Source organism: Periplaneta americana, chromosome 10 (genome assembly GCF_040183065.1).
Source record: "Periplaneta americana isolate PAMFEO1 chromosome 10, P.americana_PAMFEO1_priV1, whole genome shotgun sequence".
NCBI classification, from domain to species: Eukaryota; Metazoa; Arthropoda; class Insecta; order Blattodea; family Blattidae; genus Periplaneta; species Periplaneta americana.
In genome coordinates, this window is record NC_091126.1 from 40,063,464 (window position 1) to 40,090,484 (window position 27,021).

At 36.6% G+C, this 27,021-nt stretch overlaps 1 protein-coding gene across 1 annotated transcript in view; it reads left to right on the forward strand.

The window, feature by feature from the left end:
- The window catches only part of LOC138707358 (cell adhesion molecule Dscam2-like), a 1,214,496-nt gene that overhangs the window by 411,937 nt on the left and 775,538 nt on the right, over positions 1-27,021 (forward strand). The window contains exon 2 of the mRNA XM_069836640.1: positions 21,930-22,262. Coding sequence (XP_069692741.1) covers positions 21,930-22,262 — 333 coding nt within the window. The remainder of the gene's footprint in view (positions 1-21,929; positions 22,263-27,021) is intronic.

Here is a 27,021-nt window from a genome sequence, read left to right on the forward strand (position 1 = left end):
AAGTTACTATCAATGACACAGTTCATCTGCCCTGAAAGGAATGCGGGGTTGGGGTAGTAGTTTCGCTCTAGTAGTGGATGGAGAGAAAGTTAGAAATACAATGTAGCATGCATTATAAAAACATTGATTTACCAATTCCGCTCCACGTTACTATGGAGTACACTACACATGAAAGTTATATTGCTACGTCTTAACTTTGAATATATATTTACACCAGCAATTCTATTAAGCAAACGTTCACCTTCGTCTTCCAAGTACAAATGAAGAGAGAGAAATGTTTTTTTTTTTTTTTTTTTTTTGGAGAAAATAGAAAGGGGATTAAGCAGAGGGTATTGACACCAAAAGTACCGTTAGCCAGCCGCTTGCTCCAAAGTTAGCCTCACACCCCTCTAAACAACAACCCTAACTTCCCCAAGGTTTAGGGCAGATGAGCTGTGTCATCGATAGTACATCACATTTCTCTGGCGTCCTTTTGAAGGGCTTGTGGCAATAATGTGTTTATGCAAAATTATTAACTTAATGGTTTAATAGTAGTTCTGTATCATAGTTTTCCCCAGCTGTTTATTACGTACTGGCTTTTAAGGAACCCGGCGGTTCATTGCCGCCCACACATAAGTCCGCCATTGGTCTCTATCCTGAGGAAGATTAATCCACTCTCTATCATCATATCTCACCTCCCTCAAATCCATTTTAATATTATCTTTCCATCTACGTCTCAGCCTCCCTAAAGGTCTTTTTCCCTCCGGCCTCCCAACTAGCACTCTATATGCATTTCTGGATTCACCCATACGTGCTACATGCCCTGCCCATCTCAAACGTTTGGATTTAATGTTCCTAATTATGTCAGGTAAAGAATACTATGCTTGGAGTTCTGCGTTGTGTAACTTTCTCCATTCTCCTGTAACTTCATCCCTCTTAGCCCCAAATATTTTCCTAAGAACCTTATTCTCAAACACCCTTAACCTATGTTCGTCTCTCAAAGTGAGAGTCCAAGTTTCACAACCATACAGAACAACCGGTAATAGAACTGTTTTATAAATTCTAACGTTCAGATTTTTTGACAGCAGACTGGATGATAAAAGTTTCTCAACCGAATAATAACAGGCATTTCCCTTGTTTATTCTGTGTTTAATTTCTTCCCGCGTATCATTTATATTTGTTACTGTTGCTCCCAGATATTTGAATTTCTCCACTTCTTCAAAAGATAAATTTCCAAATTTTATATTTCCATTTCGTACAATATTCTCGTCACGAGACATAATCATATACTTTGTCTTTTCGGGATTTACTTCCAAACCTATCGCTTTACTTGCTTCAAGTAAAATTTCCGTGTTTTCCCTAATCGTTTGTGGATTTTCTCCTAACATATTCACGTCATCCGCATAGACAAGCAGCTGATGTAACCCTTTCAATTCCAAACCCTCTCTTTTATCTTGGACTTTCCTAATGGCATACTCTAGAGCAAAGTTAAAAAGTAAAGGAGATAGTGCATCTCCTTCCTTCAGCCCACAGTGAATTGGAAACGCATCTGACAGAAACTGACCTATACGAACTCTGCTGTACGTTTCACTGAGACACATTTTAATTAATCGAACTAGTTTCTTGGGAATACCAAATTCCATAAGAATATCATATAAAACTTCTCTCTTAACCGAGTCATATGCCTTTTTGAAATCTGTGAATAACTGATGCACTGTATGCTTATACTCCCATTTTTTCTCCATTATCTGTCGAATACAAAATATCTGGTCAATAATTGATCTGTTACGCCTAAAACCACACTGATGATCCCCGATAATTTCATCGACATATGGAGTTAACCTTCTCAAAAGAATATTGGACAAAATTTTGTACGACGTCGACAAAGTGATATTCCTCGAAAGTTACTACAGTTAGTCTTGTCCCCCTTCTTAAAGATAGGTACGATTATGGACTCCTTCCATTGATCTAGTACAATTTCCTTTTCCCAAATAGCAAGTACAAGCTTATAAATTTCGTTAGATAATGCGCTTCCACCCACTTGTATTAATTCTGCTGGAATTTGATCGATACCTGGAGACTTCCCCAGCTGTTTATTATTAACAATAAAGCACAAATTCCAAAAGATGGATCACGTGTGACAAAAGATTTAATTTTTAGTGTTTATTAATTGATTACAATGACATAAAATTGATTGATATCTAAATTGGTATTTTATTTTGTGCCTCAGCATACTACTGCTCAAAACTCATCATTTAATATACCGTATACATTTACAGAGTTTATATAGGCCCTACATACTTATCACTGGATTTTAGCATTTTCAACAAGCTTTTTTCCATTCTCTGTGTCACACATCTCTGATGAACGCCTCTTTTTAAATGTTTTGAAATAACATAGGGTAAACTAGGGTCTGTTGGACAGTCGGGCATGTTGGACACTCTGTACTTTAACGTGTTACCACGCCACTTGTGGGCACCACATTCTACTAGAAGTCAATGTCAGAAGTAGCCCCACTCGTGCCTACTTCCGTCATTGACTTCTAGCTGAATGTGGTGCGCACAAGTGGCGTGGTAACACGTTAAATTACGGAGTGTCCAACATGCCCGACTGTCCAACAGACCCTAGTTTACCCTATTCACCACTGAATTCGCTGCTACAAACCTTACACTTGACATAATATTCGTTTTTTCCAATGTTAGAAAACAAAAATTTGATATGTAATTTAATTATTTAGGCCTAGAAGAAAATAGTTACTAGGTAACCATAAGATGATACAAGTGATGTTAATTTTCTAAAGGAGAGACGTTTTGCCTCGAATCGAAGCGGGACTCGGGATTTTTATATGAAAATCGGGACATGTCCCGCCAAATCGGGACATCTGGCAACCCTGGCACGACTGATTGCAGGCGGGAAGAGCGCCGCGCTTTCATAAAGGGGAATGCCAGCGATAGCATGGGCCTCCGGCCACCGTCTGGCCTGGCAATGTTTCAGGACTTTTTAAACTGCCCGGATTGTAGCCTATGTCCGAGCGAAAAGCAAAATTTTACACTTTTATTTCGCTCTACTGCCGTGATGGTTAGAAATACATTTATTTTATTTTGTATGGTTTGTAATAGCAGTTTCAAGACTGGGTGGTGTAATTGTTTACTGAAGATCCTCAGAAATATCAAAGTGTCTTTCGAAGGTGACAATATGTTGGTGTGACGATAGAGGAGTAATGATAGCGTGAAAATAGCAGAGTAAGATGAATGTTAAAAGAGACACTTCCCCATAGCCGCTCTTTCCATTATACGAGTAAATGTTGCAAGACTCTCTGCGGATTGAACCACAATGAAGGTGTCATCTACGGCTACACTTCACATTTCTATGAAATAACACACTGCCAGTCGGGTTTGAAACACAACAGTGATACTAAATTCACCTGTTTTAGCCATTATAAAATTATCGGAGTTCAAGGTATCCTCTTTTATATTTAAAGAAGATTGATTCCTAAACAGTTATTTTAGTCTTTCAGTCTATTTCACTCTCGAAATCCTTTTAACTTTGGCCTCATAATCTCAAAGCAATTTATATTACATAAAGAACTGGTCGTTAAATGCAACTGAAGTTAACTGCACGTGAAAAACAATATTGGACATCCAAGAAGTGTAGGAATATAGTGTGTGATAATCTATTTATCAGAAATACTATCACAACATGCTTCACGGGTTGCATACGTTCCCGTTCATTATTGTCATTTCTAGTTCTAGCAGCAAAAAGAGGCCAGGAGTGAAGAAGGAAAGGGCTGCGATGGGGAAGGGGAAGTAATTCACAATAATAGAACACAGTGGTGGAAATTTTTGTGAAAGGGAGTGTCAGAGTCGAGAAAGAGGAGAGAGGAAAAGGAATACAAAGACAAGGAAAGTGAATATGAGAGAATAGAAGGTAGGAGAGAGAAAGAAGAGGAGAGAAAAGAAGATAGTAGAGGATAGAGGATATAAGAGATAATAGAAGTGAAGAGAAATGTGAATAGGAGGAAATAAGGATTGAAGTAATAACAAAGAAGGAGGGAATGATAAACAAGGACAATAGAAGAGGAGGAATAAGGGAATGAGATGGGATAGATAGTAGAAAAGGTAATATAAGGTAAGGGAGGGCTGAATGGGACATGATAGAGTATAGAAAAGATAAAATAAAAGTAGAGAAGAGTGAATGGGATAAGATATAGGATAGAAAAGATGATAGAAAAGGACGGAAGAGTAATTGGGACAGAATAGAGGATACAAACTATAATAAAAGAGGAAGGAAGAGTGAATGGGCAGGATAGAGGATAGAAAAGGTTGTAGAAAGGAGGGCAAAGTCAATGGGACAGGATAGAGGATAGAAAAGACAATAAACGTGGAGGGAAGAGTTAGTGATACAGGGTAGAGGATAGGAGAAGTAATATAACAGGAGGGAAAAGTGAATGGGACAGGATAGAGGATAGAAAGAATAATAAACGAGGAGGGAAGAGTCAGTGGGACAGGATAGATAATAAAAATAGAACAGGAAGGAAGAGTGAATGGTATAGGAGAGAGGATAGAAAGATAACAGAAGAGGAAAGAAGAGTAAATGGGAAAGGATAGAGGATAGAAAGATACTAGAAGAAGAAGGAAGAGTATATGGTACAGGAAAAAAGGGGTAGAAAAGATAATAGAAGGAGAGGGAAAAGTGAATAGTACAAGATAGAAAATAGAAAACATAATAGAAGAGGAGGGAAGAGTGAATGCGACAGGATAGAGGATATAAAGACACTAGAGAAGGGAAGAGTGAATGGTATAGGATAGAGAATAGAAAAGACTATAGAATAGGAGGGAAGAGTTAATGGAACAGGTTGTAGGATATACAAGATAATAGAAGAGAAGGGAAGAGTGAATGATATAGGATAGAGAATAGAAAAGACTATAGAATAGGAGGGAAGAGTTAATGGAACAGGTTATAGGATATACGAGATAATAGAAGAAAAGGGAAGAGTGAATGGAACAGGATAGAGAAAAGAAAAGACTATAGAGTAGGATGGAAGAGTTAAGGGAACAGGTTATAGGATATACAAGATAATAGAAGAGAAGGGAAGAGTGAATGGAACAGGATAGAGAATAGAAAAGACTATAGAATAGGAGGGAAGAGTTAATGGAACAGGTTATAGGATATACAAGATAATAGAAGAAACGGGAAGAGTGAATGGACCAGGATAGAGAATAGAAAAGACTTTAGACTGGAGGGAAGAGTTAATGGAACAGGTTATAGCATATACAAGATAATAGAAGAAAAGGGAAGAGTGAATGGAACAGGATAGAGAATAGGAAAGACTATAGAATAGGAGGGAAGAGTTAATGGAACAGGTTATAGGATATACAAGATAACAGAAGAAAAGGGAAGAGTGAATGGAACAGGATAGAGAATAGAAAAGATAATAACGGAAGAGGGAAGAGTGAATGTGTCAGGATAGAGAATAGAAAAGACTACAGATTAGGAGGGAAGAATTAATGGAACAGGTTATAGGATATACAAGATAACAGAAGAGAGGGGAAGAGTGAATGGAACAGGATAGAGAATAGAAAAGACTATAGAATGGGAGGGAAGAATTAATGGAACAGGTTAAAGGATATACAAGATAATAGAAGAGAAGGGAAAATGGTAAAGGATAGAAGGATAGAAAAGATAATAACGGAAGTTGGGAAGAGTGAATGGGTCAGGATAGAGAATAGAAGAGACTATAGAATAGGAGGGAAGAATTAATGCAACAGGTTATAGGATATGAAAGATAAGAGAAGAGAAGGGAAGAGTGAATGGTATAGGATAGAGGATAGAAAAGATAATAACGGAAGAGGGAAGAGTGAATGGGTCAAGATAGAGAATAGAATATATTATATAACAGGAGGGAAGAGTTAATGGAACAGATTATAGGATATACAAGATAATAGAAGAGGGGGAAGAGTGAATGGAAGAGGATAGAGGATAGAAAGACACTAGAGAAGGGAAGAGTGAATGGTATAGGATAGAGGATAGAAAAGATGACAGAAGAGGGAAGAGTGAATGGGTCAGGATAGAGGATAGAAAAGACCATAGAAGAGGAGGGAAAAGTTAATTGGACATGTTATAAGAAATACAAGATAATAGAAGAAGAGGGAAGAGTGAATGGGACAGGATAGAGAAGAGAAGAGAGAATAGGAGAGGAGGAGTGAATGGGATGGAATAGCAAAGGTAATAGTTGAAAGTGGAAGATAGAATACGATAGAATAAAGGATTGAGAGAATAGAAAAGGAAGGAAAAGAGAATTGAAGGAACTAGGGGACAGGAGGTGGAATGAAAATGAAGAGAGTTTAAAGGTGAGAATGGAAGATGAGAGGAGAGATGGCTATTAGAAGATGGAAAGGTGAATAGGAGATGAGGAAATAGGAAAAAGAAAATAGAAGAGGAGACGACAGAAAAGGGAGAGTAAATGAGATAGAATTAGTGATGAGAGAGTTAAAGTAGAAGAGACGAAACTGAAAGAAAGGGAGATGGGGAAAACAGTGACAGCACAGGAAAGATAAAAGAGATAATTGCAGAAAATTATATAAAGAAAATATGCTGAGTGAATTGGTAGTGAGGATAAGGTGAGAGAGGAAGTGGAACAGATGATAGATGGAAAGGACTGAGATGGGTGAGGAGGAAATGAGGGGAAGAGAAGAATAGAAATTAGAGGAAACGATTGCAGATGCCAGAGGAAGTGGTAGACGAGGAGAGGCTTGGAGGAGAGAAGAGAGACAAATTCAAAACGACAGGAAATGAGACGAAATGACGCGACGGCAATGGCAGGGAATGATGGCCAGTGAGGGGCAAAACAAAGAGGCGATGTGGTTAATTACTCATAGAGTTCATTTATTTCCAAGAGCGCATTTCTTTCGATAACTTAGCGGGTTACTGCATGTGTTCTATATGACAATAAGCTTGGAATCCGCGAGTTTAATGAGGAAAACCAGCAGCTGAGTGAGAAAAAATTACTTTGACTATTTCGTTTATATGACCCGCGCCGTGGCGTCGTGGTCTAAGGCATCCTGCCTAGGACTCGCATTACGGAATACGCGCTGGTTCGAGTCCTCGTGGGGGAAGAAATTTTCTCATGAAATTTCGGCCAGTGTATGGGACCGGTGCCCACCAAGCATCGTGATGCACTTGGGGAGCTACGATACGTAGCGAAATCCGGTTACGCAGACCAGCTATAACGGCTGGGAGGCTCTCATCGTGCTAACCACATGATACCTCCATTCCGGGTTGGATGATCGTCCACCTCTGCTTCGGCATGTAGTAGTGAGGCCAGCAGCCGGCTGGTCGGTCTTGGCCCTTCGTAGGCTCTAGCGCCACGGATTATTATTATTATTATTATTATTATTATTATTATTATTATTATTATTATTATTATTATTATATATATATTTCGTTTATATGACGTCATTTCATTTTCGGCCAATGATGTGTAATGAAATTTTGAATTCCAACCAGTCACAGCCATACATTGCGATAATTTTTGCAGCTAGATTTATCACTAACAATTTATCTCATGGTCGTTCTTTTGTTTAGTCATTGTCGCCAACTGTTTCCCCGTATATCGATGAGCATGAGTCCGTTGTATTAAATAAAGTGCGAAAACCTACATTCACATCTACATCTTCATCTTGTAATTCCATATCCATTGTATCTAAAGAAAATGACACACGTATTGTTCATTTATTTAATATATTAGCCAGGTTATTTGTAATTATATTACACTGTAAAATGTTTAAATTAAGTTATGATTTCAGCAGATAATGAAAATACATTTCCGTTATAATAAAAAGAGAAAAGCGCAATACATGTAATTAACATTGTTAAACCTTTATTTCGCTTTTCTCAATTGGTATTACTGAATAACATTTTTAACAATTTTAGGGATACATGATTTATATTTTTATTTTATTCACGAAATAGTTCTAATTCTCTGCAATGAACAAAATAATGTTCTATGGTGAAATACTAAAGATTATTATTTTTTTTTTGCAATCGTTTCGTATAATTTTTTACCGAAGAAAATTCTTTGTTTATTACAGAAACGTGTATTTGTAGCATTTTACAAAAATGGATATGTTAAGATTTGAAAAAAAAAAACCCTCATTGATTCCCTGGGTCACCCTCCACTCCATTACCCTCCGCACTCTGACTTAGAACTCCCGGCATTTCTTCCTGCGATCTTGAATTAGCTTTCGAACAGCACGCTGTTACACGAGCGAGTTTCCTCGACTCCACTTGCAATGCGAAAGGACAAGTACCTTTCAATGTGCAGACTTACACCTTCCGGAGTTTCTTCTTCCGATCCTGCAGTCAAATCTACAGCTCGACCAAGTTAAGTCTGCGAGCCGAGAGGGGAAGTTGGAGGCAGTTCTGTAGTGAAAGGAGGCGGTAACGAGAGGAGACCAGTACAGTCTCATATGACAGCAAAGTTTTCCTACTGCGCTTGAGTTCATAGAGCGGTAACAATTTAAGACGCTTTGGAATAGACTGTACTTCTACTTCTGCTTGACAGTGAGGTTTGGCGTTCTGATTGTCAAGCGTGGAGAAAGTTGCATGAGGGGGAAGGCTGGAAGACAGCGTAACTGTTGCCATTATCTGAAGACAAAAACAAAAAAATGCGTGCGCTCGGTAGTGTATTTTAAACGATGTGCACACGTTGAAATCTGAGCGTTAAGTGACCTATGTGGCAACTGTGTTTTGCCTCTACATTCCATCCCGATATCCCCACTCGCAGACTTGACCTGGGCAAGCTGTATGTACGTATACCACCCCTCTCCCCGTGTGTGGTAGCTAACAGGTTCTTCCAACCCTGCAGTCAACTCCTCGTACGCCTCCTCCCGTATATGGTAGGTAGCTAACAGGTTGCGTCCACTTTTCGTCTTTTTCCCTTCAAAATTTTCTAGAGCTCTTCAGTGGAGCAGCGAAACCCGGAGAGACACGAGTGGCCAACAGGCTTGGAGCTCACATATTCAGTATTTCACAGCCCCGAACTCCCTTGTAAGGACGCGTTTTCGCGTACTTCTTAAAGTTTCTGCTCCCATTTCCATCTCTTACAACAATAGTAAATAATTTAATAATAATAATCGTAATAATAATAATAATAATAATAATAATAATAATAATAATAATAATAGATTCCTTTGACAAGAAACACCTTTGAAAACATACAATCTGTACCATGTTGTTCACCATATGCTTTTCTGTAAGAGGAAGATTGACACAAAATCTCCTGACCCTCTTCTATATACTTCTACATTTTGTGTCATTTTTGTTAATTATACTCAATTTATTTTTATTATCATGATTACGTCATATATGCAACATTCCTGGATGATTTGTACGACAAATGAATATGAACGAAATCCGTCGAATGGTACAGAAACATGCAGATGTTATGCCAAAAATCCGTTTTTTTATTAACAAGAATGCTGAGGGATAGATATTTCCATGGATATCTCGAATGTAGTTTTTAAGCAATTTTGCAGCTTTTTAATTCATAAAATTGGACCAAGATAGTGAAACTGGCGAATTGATGGTAGCAGTAAACGGATAAGGGATGAAGAAAAGAAAGTAGAAAGTGGATCAAAAAGGGAAGTGGAAGAGACGGAGAGATTATCACGGAAAATAAAAGCAAGAAACACTGTAAGTGGTAAGTGTAAAGGAAAATGATAGGACTTAAGGGGACGGGAGAAAATGTGGCAAATTGGAAGCAGAATTATTTAGAGCAATGAAAGGTAAAGGAAACAAACTCGAACATCTAAATTTAAATAGAAGAACATTGTACTTAAATTGAACGATAATTGAATGGAAAGGAGAGGAATCCAATTATGTTTGTAGGGAGTGCAAAAATTAGAGATTAGTTAGGGATTGAGACATATTCATGACCATCATCATCATCATCATCATCATCAGCAACAACATCACCACCACCACCCCACACTGCTCCGTCGATTTAGTAGAATGCGTTTGAATCTAAAGAAAGCAGAAAACAGTACAACGTGGTCTGTTGTTACGAGAATCCAAGCGCTCGCATACCGGTAGGCATCATGTTACAAAACGTTCACATCCCGTTGTCTTTGACGAAGTAAATGTTATTCAACGCCAAGAAAACGGCGGAAATATTAAGGATGCTGTTGGAAAGATTTTATTTGTTTGTTTGTTTGTTTGTTTATTTATTTACGTATGTATATGTTTGTATAGCTTATTTATTTATTTACTTATTTATTTAGTTCTTGTTTATTTATATATTTAGTTACTTACTAACATACAAGCAAACATTCTCATGGGGGTAGATAAAAAAGTTAAAATTTTCCTTCTACTATGTTAATAATGTCAAAAGAAGTACTTATAAAAATTTTGGCCACTCGACTGCAATTACTAGGCCGTCCATAAAGTGATTTTCCCTATGGCCGTTTACAGAAAGAAGCACAATTGCATGGAAAGATTTATTGAAACAGATACAGTCGTTGTGGCGCTATTTGTCAAAATATCCCCCACTGGACTTGAGACATTTGTCATACCATGGGATCAATTGTTGTATCCTTGTGTCATAGAAGTCATCCACCTGGGATCGGAACCAGCGTTTGACAGCACCTCTCTGTTGATCCCATGAAATGACAAATGTCTCAATTCCGGCGGGGAATATTTGAAAAATAGCCCAACAATTATTGCTGTGACTTTATAGCTGGTATTCGCAACCGGATTTCGCTACCTATCGTAGCTCCCCAAGTGCATCACGATGCTGGGTGGGCACCGGTCCCATACACTGGCCGAAATTTCATGAGAAAATTTCTTCCTCCATGAGGACTCGAACCAGCGGGCATTCCGTAACGCGGGTCCTAGGCGGGATGCCTTAGACCGCGACGCCACGGCGCGGGACAAAATTTTAAATGAACTATAAGGCCGGGTGCACACAGAATCAGACGCGACGCGACGCGGCGCGGCGCGACGCTACGTTTTGCTTTACAACGCCTCGCGACAGCTTAAAACTGTCTGCTCGCGACAACTGATTTGGTGGCTGTGTGGGTTTGGAAAACTGGCCTAGGCTAGAAAATGGCGTCAATAATAGAGGACTGTCTATATGAAAAATTCTATTGTAGTTGCTTATTATTTCCTAAGGATACAAGCTCCTAAAAATCTATACGATTGAAGGAGTCTTAAAATTAAAATGTACTGCACAAACATTTTTTATGTTATGACTACTTCACGACTCACAATAAAGAAAAATAATATATTAAATCAATAATTAGTGATAGTTTAGAGCAGAGAATTAGGCTAACTACAAATTACACTAGTCAACAGTCATTTTGCGCCAGACATAAAACTAACAAATTATTAATAATTTCGACCTTCTGAATTAAAAAATAACAAGCAAAATGTTCCATCACTTCGGGTTTTCGAGATGCACAATATAATTAATTTTCTATGCGTCTTATTTAAAAATCACCGTATTTCGTGTGTAACTATTTTGTTTTATAAATGTGAAGACCCATTATGTGAAAACAAATGTAGTATATGTAGGGCACCATGTTAGAAGCACTTGTAGAAAGGAAAATTATTTTATTGCCCTTCTACGAGTCTATTTCGAGGGAGTGAAACAGGTTCGCGGCATAAATTCACTTGAGTTTACCTGATTTTACTTGAGATGTGCATTTCTTTCACGGTGAGCTTAATTACATTACTGTAGTTTATATTTTGCAATATACCACCATGTAAAAAACCACATCTAGAAGCGGAAATTGTTTTATTGGCCTTTTCGGTTCCATTTGGAGGGGAAGAAACATGTTCGCCGTATGAAAACGCTTCAGTTTACCAGGATATTTCTGTGGTGTTAGTATTCTGTGTAGGACGTGTAGGCTATTTCTTTAAAGTGTGCTTTAATGATAATATTCAAAGTACGAATGGTTTATATGTGCGGATTTGAAGGTTGTAGCATTGCTTTTTGGAATGCAATTAGGCTACACAAAATTTTGCTGCTTTCTGTACGAATTGGACAGTCGCGCTCCAGACATTTTATTTTTATTTTATTTTATTTTATTGGGTTATTTTACGACGCTTTTCCACCATCTAAGTTATTTAGCGTCTGAATGAAATGAAGGTGATAATGCCGGTGAAATGAGTCCGGGGTCCAGCACCCAAAGTTACCCAGCATTTTCTCGTATTGAGTTGAGGGAAAACCCAGGAAAAAACCTCAACCAGGTAACTTGCCCCAACCGGGATTCGAACCCGTGCCACCTGGTTTCGCGGCTAGACGCGCTGACCGTTACTCCACAGGTGTGGACTCGCGCTCGAGATAAGCATTATAAAATAAAACGACAATCACTAGAGCCAAAGAAGAAAAATATTATACATCAACCCCTTGTACCTCAAAGCGAAGTAATTTTACCCCTTTTACACAATAAGTTAGGGTTAATGAAGAATTTTGTTAAAGGGATAAATTATAAAACTGAAGCATTTTAAAATATCCAGGAAAATTTCCTGCTATTAATAATCCGTGGCGCTACACCCCGTGAAGAACCCAGACCGACCAGCCGGCTGCTGGCCTCACGTCCACATGCCAAAACAAAGGTGGACGATCATCCAACTAGAATGGAGGTATGGTGTGGTTAGTACGATGATCTCCCCAGTCGTTATATCTGGCTTTCGCAACCGGCTTTCGCTACCTATCGTAGCTCCCCAAGTGCATTACGATGCTAGGTGGGCACCGGTCCCATAAACTGGCCGAAATTTCATGAGAAAATTTCTTCCCTCATGAGGACTCGGACCAGCGCGCATTCCTTAACATTTCCTGCTATTAGTGATTCAAAACTAAAGGGGGGAGTTCTCAATGGACCACAAATTAGAGAAATAATGGACAATCACTTCGAATCTTTGCTGGAAGGAAAAGAGACAGCCGTCTGAATTGCATTCAAGGAGGTTGAATTAATTTTCTGGATAACTGTAGAAGTGAGAACTATGAAGAACTAGTGAAAAATGTACTGTTGGCGTATTGAACTAGGGGTTGTAAAATTTCCCTGAAAATTCACTTCCTTCACTCACATCTTGACTTTTTTTTTTTTTCCGAGAATTGTGCGATTTCAGTGATGAGCATGATGAGCGCTTCTATCAAGAAATTTCAACTGTGGAAAAAAGATACCAAGGACAATGGAGTACCAGTATGCTAGCAGACTATTGTTGGACTTTAGCTCGTGATGTACCTGATGCCCAGTGTAAAAGAAAATGCAGAAAAAGAAAGCTGTAATCTTCTGAACAATGAATATTTAGCCTTATTGTCATTATATAAAACAATATTTTGAATAGATATAAATTCCAAAATTTCTCAAAAACCGTAACCAACAACTGTTTTTATTGTCATATTCGTATTCCGGAGGCTCAAATTATATAGAAAACGTATATCACATGCCTAGCGCAAAAAAAAAAATTTAACATTTGTTACGCAGTGTTATTATTATAAATTATTATTCACCTGGTGCTTTCATCTCATTTGCAATTTTTCACATATTTTTAGAAACCACATTATTGTCGTGATATTGTTTCAAAAATTGTACAGAACTTATCTTTCCTGTACTAAATCAACTAATTTATCCGCATCGAGCTCCATTATGAATAATGTGCACTACACAACAATAGTATTTTTTGTAGATAATGAAAGCGTGCAATCATAGCCACTACTAACGCATGCACAGTACACTGCAGCTATCAGACGGTCTCCTCGCGACGAACTTCTAGCAGTCATTCGATGTTGTCTCTTCGTGTCTCCTTGTGTCTCCTCGCGACCGTCGCGCCGCGTCTGATTCTGTGTGCATCGCACCATAAGAAATCAATGGGAGACAAGTACCACGAGACAAAATGTCGCGTCGCGCCGCGCCGCGTCTGATTCTGTGTGCACCCGGCCTAAAAGAACAATGCACGTTGTCATTATTCTCCTCGTTATGAAGACTACCACGCCCTTACCTGTAACTTCAATATTTCATTAATAAACGAACACTAAACAGTATCGGCTTCTATGTCTTAATCGGTGTAAAATACTTCGACATTTTTTTCAACGTATGTAGTGTAATTTGAATATTTCATTAATAAATAAACAATAAAAAGTACTGGCTTCTATCTTAATCGGGGTAAAATACTTCGACTTTTTTCGACGTATGTAGTGTAATTTGAATATTTCATTAATAAATAAACAATGAAAAGTACTGGCTTCTATGTCTTAATCGGAATAAAATACTTCGACTTTTTTTTTCGACGTATGTAGTGTAATTTGAATATTTCATTAATAAATAAACAATAAAAAGTACTGGCTTCTATCTTAATCGGGGTAAAATACTTCGACTTTTTTCGACGTATGTAGTGTAATTTGAATATTTCATTAATAAATAAACAATGAAAAGTACTGGCTTCTATGTCTTAATCGGAATAAAATACTTCGACTTTTTTTTTCGACGTATGTAGTGTAATTTGAATATTTCATTAATAAATAAACAATAAAAAGTACTGGCTTCTATCTTAATCGGGGTAAAATACTTCGACTTTTTTCGACGTATGTAGTGTAATTTGAATTTTTCATTAATACATAAACAATGAAAAGTATCGGCTTCTATGTCTTAATCGATGTAAAATATGTCGACTTTTTCGACGTATGTAGTGTAATTTGAATATTTCATTAATAAATAAACAATGAAAAGTACTGGTTTCTATGTCTTAATCGGGGTAAAATGCTTCCACGTTTTTTATGTATGTAGTGTAATTTACAACTTCGTGACCAGCCTGGTACGTTTTTCTAATTTCAAATATCTGCTGATGTAAAGTACACGTTCTGTTTATGGTAAATAAGAAAATGTATTTATTTTATTTTATTAATAAAACAAAAATAACAACAAGGAGAATAAGAATTTAACATGGAAAAAAAGTGTGTATAGTTAATAAGTAGAAGAATATTATATTTCTTTCGTTTTTTGGTCACAGTCCGTCTCTGCACTGTCATTCACTGCATTACCTGAGGAGATACCCACTCCACCCCTCTCCCTGCGATAGTGGTGTGCGGGTTGCATTTCTATTACGTCACAATTTCGTGGTATTTGGCAACCGCTGATCTATAGTGACCTAGAAGTGCCGATCAGCACCGATCAGAAGAAGCACTCTCCATTTCGAAGAGAGATAAAGTATTAACTTCTATGCGCTAATCGCACACGAGTAACATGAATTACTATCCGAACGCGTTACATACTGATTTTTAACCAGTGCATTCGACATTCTTGCGTGTTCAGGTGTGTAATCAAACATCACGTAGTCACTGCATAAAATTCTCTTGGGTGTCAGAAATACACACTCGATCGCTCGAATGTCCTGAAGGCACACTTTGGCTCTTATAATTATTGTGCGCTCAGTTCACGGTGTAATAAAATGCAAAGTTTTTATGGAGCGAGCCGATTTCCTCATAATTCACTAAATATTTAAAATAAACGGTACTCAAATTCCGTTCATTCACTGCATGTTACAATTTCAAAACCATTTCCCGATAATTGATTTTAATTAAAAATTGAATAACTGCAGAACCACACGGCATACCTGCGTGTATGGACTTCAAGACGTGCTGCGTACCACACACTGGGTGTGGCTTTATCACAGAGATTCGTTTTGTTGAAATTCAATCCTAACGTGATATAACTGTCCCTGCTTCCCATCTACTTTATAAATGACATCTTCTATAGGCTATTTTTAATCGGTCATTTAACGACGCTGTATAAACTGCGTATTTATGTAGCATTAGTGGAATTTATGATAGCGGTATGGTATTTTGGCGGTGAGGGAAGAAGATTTCGTCATGCATTACTTGACATATCTTATTATTAGAGGAAAAACCTCATAAAAATCTCAATCAACTAGTTAGTTCAAACGGGATTCGAAATCATGTCCATACGAAGTCTCTAAAGTAGCCTTTCTTGTCCTGTCTTTATTCAGATATCACCTACTATATTATACAGGGATATCATTTTATTTTTACTTCAATTTTTATTGTACCTGAGTTTTTGAATGTACTTCACTCCCACCCCTTCTACTAATGAAGTTCAACCATTCTCCACACAGAACCAAGAACGCATATTACAGACAGAGTAGCTTTACGTTCAAAGTAAATAGTACGTTCCAAAAATATGTTCGCGTTTTCCAGTGATGAAAGAGCTTTCAATATTGAATCATTTTCGCACAGGTACTGTCGTCCATTTTCCTACGTCGCATCCTGGTTTCCCCCACCTGCTTCTATTCGCCTTTCTGTAAAGGCTAGTGGCTGGGCTGTCTTAGCTCCTTTCTGAAAACATTAATTTCTGTTAGGAATTGGACGTCTACGTAATATTATACCCATACAATTGTTTAAAATAACTTAAATAAAAGGGCCTCGTTAAGTAATTAACTGTCACGTGATTTCCTCCCTTTCTACGACACTGTGATATAACTACTTGGACGGACAGTAGATAGCATGTCTGAGTAATTTTATCTTTTCGGATCGGCCAGAAATGAAGATTGAATTTACAGTACGTAAGGTAGGTACTCTTTTATAGAGTAGGTACAGAATTATTTCAACATGAGTTACTGGTACGAAGTACGAAACTGGTAATTTGAATTACGTACAGTACTCTATAGTGCGATAATATTTACATTATAACTGAAGCCTGTATCGAAATGAACGGCCACCATTTTCAAAACTGTGTTTAAATATCCATATTATGATTATTTTTCAATTTAACTTCATTCTCTATAGTGTACGCTAATGTGCTGTAGACAGTATAATATACACTGCATAATGAATACGTTCGCATGGATAACTCAGTTCGTGAGTAAAACCACTCATTGTTAATACAGTACTGCATTTTGATTAAACAAAAACCTAATGAAAATTTTCAAAGTCAAAAGCGTGATATTTCCTAGTTTACTTAAATGGATGAACTACTTTTCTTCCCTCCTATACCGAGTAAAGTGATATGTTTGTATTTTACGCCAGTATCATCAAAATCCAGTCGTGGAAGTGGATAGCGAACGGTTTTTGCGGTTCTCAATCTTGATCCAAAGGTATAGCCAGGTTAATATTAAAAATGTTAGTAAAAATAAAATAATGTCTCTGTATAATCACTAGAGCTAGGAAGTTTATGTGCTGCATCTTATTTTTTTACTACTAAAATATCCAAATTGTCCTGTCTTGAAAAGTAAACACATAATAAATACTCCTAACTGTGTTTGGGTTGCACCTTTTTACACCTTTCTCAATGGTAGCACATTTTATTACTTTTTTTGTCTATGACACCACCTTTTTGTACTTTTCCCCTTTCTTTGATTTCTTAGATGCATTTTATTCATATAAAAATTAAGCAAGAAAAACCGAACATGCGCGGCCTGACAAGTGTCATTCATGCACTTTTCTACTATTCTACTGTTTATTTTTTATAATCGGACAAATCTCCCGCTTTCTGAATGTTTTTATTAGAATTTGCTGTTTTTACTGTAGTGTCACATTACTTTCACTTCAGTGCAGTCATGTTTGGCAAAAGCTTTCAAATTAGTTTGCACCTCAATGAACTCCCGTTAGGTAAAATGTCCACAAATTATTTAGTGCTTCATCACACCAATGTTTAGGTGAAAGTTATTGAAGTGGAAGAAAAGGAATTTGAGCTTATTCCTTTTTGACGAAAGATTAATTCTTTCCTTTCCTTGTCAATATCATCGTTGCACAGTTCCACTCGGTAATGAGTTTTGGAATAATATTCTGGGCAAATTCCACAGATAGTAAGAGCACATTCTAGTATATACAATCACGAAGCTCAGTACGTAGTAAGTATTCATCCACAGATAGTTGCTAACCACTAGAATCGCTACTATCGCCTCATTACAGACAATGCGAAATAGTACCGGCGTAGTCTATTGTTCCTAGCACCCTCAAAATTCAAGCTTCGTGACTGTATGTACTACACTGTGGTAACAGTCTAATGCCCACGTGCATCAACGTCGGTTAGTGTAACCATCAGTTAAAATTGTGACCTAATCCCCGATTAAGCATTTTTACGGTGGATCGACCTCGGTTACGACTTAAATAGGAAGTTAACCAAAGTAATCTCTAACCGGCCAAATATGAGCGGTTAAAGGAGAGCAAGTAAAGCAAAATGGCGGCCATAACCACAGGTGATTATTTCGAAGACGATTATTATTGTGCAGTACTTGAATTACTTGGATAGAGCGTGAGCGTGAAGGTTCTTTAGTGGAAAGAGAGAATTCTTGCGAGCAATTAGGTGACAGAAAATTTCAGGAGGGATTTCGTTTATGAAAATCTACAAATGGATCAATTGAAATAACACAAGAACAATCATATTTCTCCAACGGATCGGCTGCTTATATTACGATTCTATGTAACTATTATTTTCTGTATTTTAAGAGGGAATGCTCGAATACCAGTATCTCTTTCTCTATGTCACTGCCTGAACAAAGAGAGGTTATGGATGGATCTTAGGATAATGCACAATTCCCTGGTGTAGTCCAAGATCGTACACACATTCCTAACAATTTTCTGCATCCTTTTCCTTTATGGATATTCCATCTTTTTATATAATAGGCCTACATTTAAATCTAGTAATTAAGTCTATCGATACTTCAACCTAACATTGGGATATAATCATTTTTGGATTCAATTTTCCATTTTGTACGATTTTAACCTAAAAGTACTGAAAAACAAAGAAATGGAACTCACAAATATAACAGCGCCCAAATGCAACGCGAAAATGTAGGATACGTTCATTTCGATGTAGAACATAGTGACCGCAGTCGTTTTTAGACGTTGACTATTATCTTTGCAGCGGTATGGATGCTTTCCTTTAGTCATTTTGTAGAAACAATGTACCATCATAGACTTTACTCTGGTTAAATGAGGTGTCAGGTAGCCAAGTTTTAGTAATCGGTGATTATGAATGGTGCACATAAATTACATTTTAACCACGGCTACTGTTTAACCATCGTTTCGTAATCTATGATTACTGCGTTTTTAATCAATGTTGATGCACTTCGCCATAAGCCTACTACAAAAGAAGAGTAATTAGAATAGTAGTAGGTGGCAAATCTAGGGAATCGTATAGGACTATTTTCAAAAACCTACTAATAATACCCGTGACTTGTCACTCTTCCTCGTATGTAATCGTGAAAACTTTGTAATTAATTCAACAGTTCATAGCATAAATACGCGTCAAAATTTACTTCTATACTCCATCCGCAAATATATCATGCTATCAAATAGGATTGCGTTATATGACAGTAAAACTGTTTCATAGCCTACCTATGGATATAAAAAATGAAACTCAAAATATAAGATTATTTAGGGCCAAATTAAAGTCCCTAATTTCTCACGCCTTCTGATCTGTAGGTGAATCATGACATTCTACAACGCTTCATGAATATATCTGTGTTATATTGTATTGTGTTGTATTATATTTATTAACATTCCATGTTATTCATACATTGCTTTACAGCTAGAATATGGAACAAGTAAAAAAAACTTATTACTATTGTACAGTCTTAGTTTATAGTGACAGTCTAGGCCTATATGAAATATATACAGACGAGATTTACAATATAGTCTACTAGTACAACACAAAGTTTTATTATTAATTTCATGAAGCGTTATTGAATGTCAAGAATTCACCTACAGAATAGATGGCGTGAGAAATTAGATACTTCTTTAATTTGGCCCTAAATAATCTTATGTTTTGAGTTTCATTTTTTATATCCATAGGGAGGCTATTAAAAATTTTTACTACCATATAACGCACTCCTTCTTGATAGCATGATAGACTTGCCGATAGAGTATGAAAGTCATTTTTTGACTATTTATGCTATGAACTGTTGAATTAGTTACAAAGTTTTCACGATTACATAGGAGGAAGATTATTAATGAAAAGATATACTGACAAGCCATGGGTATTATTTGTAGTTTTTTGAAAATAGTCCTACACGATTCCCTAGATTTAGCACCTACTATAATTCTAATTACTTTTTTTTTTTTGTAATAGGAATATACAGTTATTATGAGTAGAATTTCCCCAGAATATTATTCCAAAGCTCATTAGCGAGTGGAAGTATGCAAAATCTTGTTTTAAGGTCTTGATATTTACTATCTTTTGCATAGATCTAATAGCAAAACATGCTGAATTTAGTTTGGGGGTAATTTCTTTAATATGGTTTTTTCAATTTAACGCATTACCGATTTTAAGGCAAGAAATTTGGTTGTTGTTGTTTCTAATAGGGGTCTATTGTTAATTATTGCACTAGAAATTTGCGAGGTTGGATTTGGACAGGATTTAAATTGAATTATGTTAGTTTTATTACAATTTAATACCAATATTAAGTACTGAAACTAAAATTTTGTGTTCTACTAGTAGACTACATTGTAAAACTCTTCTGTATGTATCTCAACTAGACTGTGACTATAATTAGGACTTTATAGTACTATTAAGTTTTTTTTTCTTTTGCGTTTTACATGTTCCATATGCTAGCTGTGAAGCAATGTACGAATACCATGGAATGTAAATAAATAAAATGTAATACAATACAATATAATCTGCTATATTGGCCGAATCCCAAACGTAAGTCAGTCAGCTGACGTTTTCACCAAAGAGGTTGAAACTTAACCTTATTCAAGGAATTTTGTGTCCTTATGTGTAATGTAATTCGTGTTGGTACGGTTTGTAATGAATATTTACATTAGAAATTTGTACTTTTTTTCGAATATTTCCCATTTAAATTAAGATACTATTTTTGAACTTTTGGACCAAAATTTTGCACCTAAAATTTGTACTACTGAAATATTTACGTACAGGTGAATTATCTGCAGATCGCATTAGATTGTGGTGGGTTCGTTTTCTGTATGAGTACGAATCTAAGGTGGGTGCTCCTGTTATGGCCACGTTCCTGATATGGCCACCCCCTATTGTGAGTTAGTTAACAAAAAATTCCGCTAAATTGCAGCAGCACCCAGTGAAAGGGCATCCTGGTATGTCACTTGATTTGTTTTCCATCCAGTCAGGTTGAGCAATATGGCGTCAGTTGCCTGTTTTGCGGTTTTCATGTGACCTCTTCTTATTTTTCTCTAGTAAGTCTCCTTTGTTTTATGCATGTTTTTCAAAGACTTGTTTCATGAAAACCATCGTACTCCATTCAGTTTTTAATGTTCTGTTGATTGGTGTTGTAGTTGATGGCGTATCTTTTACGTGTTGTTCACAATCAAACGATTTTCGTGAAAGCTTACCTGCTCCTGATATGGCCATATCAAATGCACCATGGCCATATCAAGTTCATTTCACTTTTTTTTTTTCACCTGACAAATTTACATGCTTTATAGCTGGGATTACCAACAATTTTGTATTTTAAGAAAAACAACTTAATTTGCATGGAAAAACCTGTTTTGACTAGACCTTTGAATTATAAAAAAGATTATTAAGTGTCATTTTTATTCATTTTACACCAAAGTTATTTAATTTTAACACAACTGCTCTATCAAACTGAAACCAATCACGATTTGTAGAACATGGAACAAGGGTGGCCATATCATGTGCACATGTTCCTGATATGGCCACTAGGTAGACTTTTGCAATTTGGAACTTGTTGGAAAATTAAAGCTATTTTTATGTGAAAAGGAAATTGTTTTAAGAAAGTCCATTAGACTGAGAAGGAGTAAGAAAAAAATGGTTTTTTCAAAATGGCGGCTAGAAAAAAATTCTCAGACCTTAGCATGGCCATATCAGGGACACCTACCTTACTACAAGCAGAGCAACACTGACCGAAGATTACGAGGGGTACGTTTAAGGTGCTTATTTAGTCAAAGACCTGTGTGTATTATTTGTCTTGGTTAAAAATGAACTTGTTTGTTGCAGGTCTGGAAGTGCTAGCTGGATCGCTGTACGACACTCAAGGACCCATGTTTCTGAGCGAGCCCCCATCTAAAGTTGAGTTCACGAACTCCAGCGGGGGTCGTGTGGATTGTTCGGCCCGGGGAAACCCTGCACCTCTCGTGGAGTGGCACGGCGCCGATAATCTCCACGTATCTTCCATCCCGGCTGTTCGCGTGGTGCTCAACAACGGCTCCATCTATTTCCCGCCATTCGAGGCGGAAGTGTTTCGCCAGGACGTTCACTGGGCGGTCTACCGTTGCGTCGTGTCCAATAGCGTCGGTGTCATCGTCAGCAGAGACGTCACCGTCAGAGCAGGTACGCTTCTTCACCACCAATGTATAGACGTAAGCATGTAATCCTAAGGCCCAGTATTATAAATACGGTTAATCTGAAAATTGAGTTAAACCAAATTTAAACCTAACCGAGAGTTTAACTCAATGCTTCGTATAGGGCAGGCCTATACAAGGTTTGCGCTCTCCGAGCCAGCTCACAGCTCATGAGCGGAATGCAGATATTAGCTGCGATCTGTATAAGGGTGGACTGGAAGAAGGGGTGATCTCGTACAAAATAAACACAAAAGGAAGTAGACCCTACTATTACGAGTTCTTATGAAATGAATTCCCGTTCAGTGTTTGCAAAACTATCTTGGACTATTATTAATTAATAAAGTAATATTTATTTTACAGAAGTAATAGAAATTCTATAGCTACTTAGATGTACAATATCATTTTGTTATATTTTTATTTATCAGTACATCAAAACGAGATTTTACGCTGTTGGCAGCTGAAAGGAACAGTAGCCTACTGATCGTAATGAAACATCAGTTACAGATGTTCGATGTCTGCCTTTATTTAAAGTTGATTATAGAAAACAGTTTCTCACACATATAAATGTTGAGCCAGCCTGTGTAGTCGTGTATATTACTGCTAATGTTTAGTCTTGTAAAACTCAACCAGGCTAGTAGTATTATTCAAACTATCTTTAGCCCTTAGGTCACGTTGAAGATCAATAAGTTCGAGCTGTAAATCGTAAATGTTATGTTCCGTCTTTTAGATTCTTCCATACTGTATTGTAGCAGTAGGTAAGCAACGTGAAACAGTTACTGTGAATAGGCCTACACACTGCACTCCACTAGATAACTGAGTGGTCGTTTCCCTTTCCTCTACCTATAGCAAGTTTATGTCATTCTGACGTATCTTCCTCTCCGTTTCGGCGAGCGGTAAACACCGCTTTCCCGCTCCGAAGGAGCGCGCGCGCTCGTTGAGCGCTGTTTGTGCAGGCCTGGTATAGGGATATCCAGACCTACCACCAACAGATAGCGCGCGTGTACTTTGAGGGTTGCGCTTTGCGTGTGCATTTGTTTTCCAGTATATAAACATTGAGGATTTATGTAGCGTGTTAGTATATTAAATAGTCCCCATATTATCCCGGTGATGCGTTTTCGCAACATTTTACTTCTTTGCTATTAAACGTGTGTGAAATATGGTTTTTAGTATTTTTTTAAGTTTATGGCACTTATTATCTATTATACTGATGTTGGTAGACCTGGTTTATTGAAAACATTTGGTAACTGATTCATTGATGGCGCAATACTTGAGAAGGAAAGAAGTGATTATTACAAATGTTGAAATATCTGCAGTTTGTCATAAAGGAATGTAATTTTTGCTTATTTTTATAATATTATTATACCTTTTCTTGTATATATTACAATCTAAAGACTCTTAGGACACTTCTTGTAAAAGTAGCTGGATATTTCATGAAACATTACTTCTGTAATGTGGGCCTGAATGTTGGTGTTGCGTTTTCTGAGATTAGTGAAATAATTGTGTATATTTACACATGTAATTCAATTTTTCGCATGAAATAGTTATTCTATTCATGTTTTATATTCAAGGGATCTGAGTGTACATGAAATAACGACAATCATGGAAGAGAACGAAAAATTCAGGCAGATTTTGTAGATATTTTCATGTCTCCACCGGAAGCTAGAAATGATACCGATGAAGACAGTGCTGACGAGGACTTCGATGGAAACATAAATAATCTAAATTATCATCAACTGGGGACTGAAGGGATAGTGGTCCTTAGTATATGGAAAAATATATAATAATATAAAATCAGGCACAGAATGAATAGATGCCAGAAGGTGCAGAAATACGTGAAATATCAGAGCCTGTCAGGAGATAAAGGTACTATTGTAAGAAAATGGAAAAAGAGTGATTTACCAAGTTATTGTTAACTGAAAAGAAAAGTAAATGAGGAAATTGAAAATTGTGAGTCGAATCCCAACATTAAAAGAACTTATTGCCAATTGATATTTTTCAATTAGGCTATTTTTCCATGAAAATTTTGTGCTTGATATTGTAAACCAAAGTTTTGCTTATGCGGTGCAGAAAGGCAGGGATAAATTTAGTTTTTCCACAAATAATTTCAAAACATTCCTTGGGATTGTTCTTGTAAGTGGATATACTAAAGTCGCAAGCCATCGAATATACTGGGAAGAGAGGAGTGACACAAGAAATTAATCAATATTCAGATGAACTTATGTGAGAAAGTGAACTTTGTAGCCAAACCTAATTGGCTTTCCTAGAATAAATTGTTTTAGTCCATGTCTTCCAAAATAAAGTATCATAGCCTCGTCAATACTGGATTTATTCTATCACAGTGTTGCCTACTGTATGCATAATTTTCATTTTCCTCATTTAGAGAAATGTACTGAACGTTGTAGATAGATTCACAGAAATAGGCATGGGCCTTACAGGGACAGAAGTGTCCACTAACAAATCTGGCTGATATGAAGAAAACAGAGAGGTTCGGTTCGTTTTATATGCAGTACGATGAAGGTTCTGAATTACTGATATGTCGCTGGAATGTCAATTCTGTTGTGACTTTGTGTCAAACTGTGACAGTGTACTGCCAGTGAGTAACGTACAAAGAAATTCCAGCTCTCAGAAAAAGAATGTGGCAATTTCTCAACCAGCAGCCATCACAAATTACAATATAAATATGGGTAGAACTGATCGCATGGATCAAAATGTGAGTACCTATCGAAAAAAATATACGTCCCAAAATGTGATGGTGGTCTTTTTTTGTGGGGGTTAGGTGTCAGTGTGCAAAACACATCGCTTCTCTATAGTCAGTCATATGGAAGACATGGATCTTCTGTCATTTCGTAGAAGTATCGCAATGGGCTATCAGAGACAATATGGAACACCGAAGTCAAGACCTAGTCTGTCAGCAGCAGAGTAGCACCAAGTGTTCGATTTGGTGAAAGGAGCCATATTATAGTCACTCAGCAAAAGAGAACAAGGTGTGCTGTTTGTAAATCTCAGACAACTAAACCATGTCTAAAATGTGACGTTGCTTTCCACGATAAATGCTTCCAAGAATTTCTAACGATGTAAATAATATAAACTTTTCAAGGTGTTGCTTGCAAAGAATTTAATTTTCAAAAATAATGTCTCTAATGATGCAAAATGTTAATTTTTCATGTTGTTGCTTTCAATGTTAAATATTTCCAAGAACTTATTATTTTTTTTTTCAGAAATAATGAGATAAAATGAAAACTTTTCATCTTGTTGATTCCAGTGTTAAATATTTTCAAGAATTTAATTTTCAGAAATAACATCTCAGATCATGTAAAATACATTTTGTGCATGGTAATAGAATAGGTTAGGTCAAAATATGTCGTCTTGTTTAATTAATAACTCACCATATTAAAAACAAAATGTGAGTAATAATTGATACCCTATGTGCCCGGTGATGCGTTTTCGCAACACATCATATCTCAGGAACTAGAAATGCGAAACAAAAATGTCTGAAAATTCTACGTTCATAAATGCTAATGCACTCAGGAATTCAATTTTATTAAATTTGAAAACAAAAAATTATTCTGGGCATATATGGGTTAAAACAACTAAACATGAAAAATTACTGTTGTGTTGCTATATGTAAAAACCAGGGAAAGCTTTTTGCCTTTAGTCAGGTCCCGAAAGATTATGCTTTAAATCTTAAAAAAATATAACTAATTAAATTGCGCCTCAATATTAAACAAAAGAACTACTTCAACTGACTACAGTTTAATTTTGGAAGAGGGCAAAGAAAAATTGTAATAAAAATATATGCAACCTCGACAGCAAGCTATGTTAGCTTAGATTATATCCAGTACTTGTAGAAGTCTCCGAAGTTTACACCTGCATTTTACAATGGGACGATACTAGGCCTACAGTATACTCTCGAATAACTGGGATGATTATTATCCTGGAATATCCGCAGTGGAAAAAATATATGGGCCTATAAATAATATAGTCTAAGTATAAAATAATAAGTTAGGAATCCTTGACTCCAAAAATACATTTCGTGAATAATGCCTTTAATGTAGACTAACTATTAAAAATCATGTTTGAATTTCAAATTTTTTAAATTATAATATTTTACTTTACAATGCCAGTACAATTGTAACACAGGTACTACAGTGAATAAAATATTTAAGCATACGTATATTACAATAATGTTTGCTGTAAAATTTAACTTAAAATACCTGTACTTCTATAACATATGTACTGCCCTTGTATACCAGTGTACTTCCCAACAAATTTTTTTAAGTGCTTGTACTTAACTTTGTTGAAAGGAGTGTTGCAATTCACCATAATTTCACACATATCTCTCCTAAATTTGTCCTCCGGCACTGAATTACTATTTGAAGTTATATCGTGAGATTCACTTCCTTCTATCAATTTCAAATGCTATATATGTTTTTTTTATTACAGTGCTACTGCAAATGCTCTCTTTCAGAACAGATGCCAGTCTTACATAAATTACATCGCTACTTGTTTTAGCCACCTTTATTTCAAAGAGCAATACACAATGTCTTAAACATTGCTAAATTGAAATATACTGTACTTGTTTAGGAGTAAGGAATCTACTGTAGATGACCATGAACTGCGCGTTATTTGTAATATTGTAAGCGGAGTTTGTACTAAAGAGAACGTGCGATAATTATACTCATTCCAATGTTGTGAGACTAAGATAACGGTCTTTGCTTATTAAGCATCCATTTTCCTCATGTACGAAT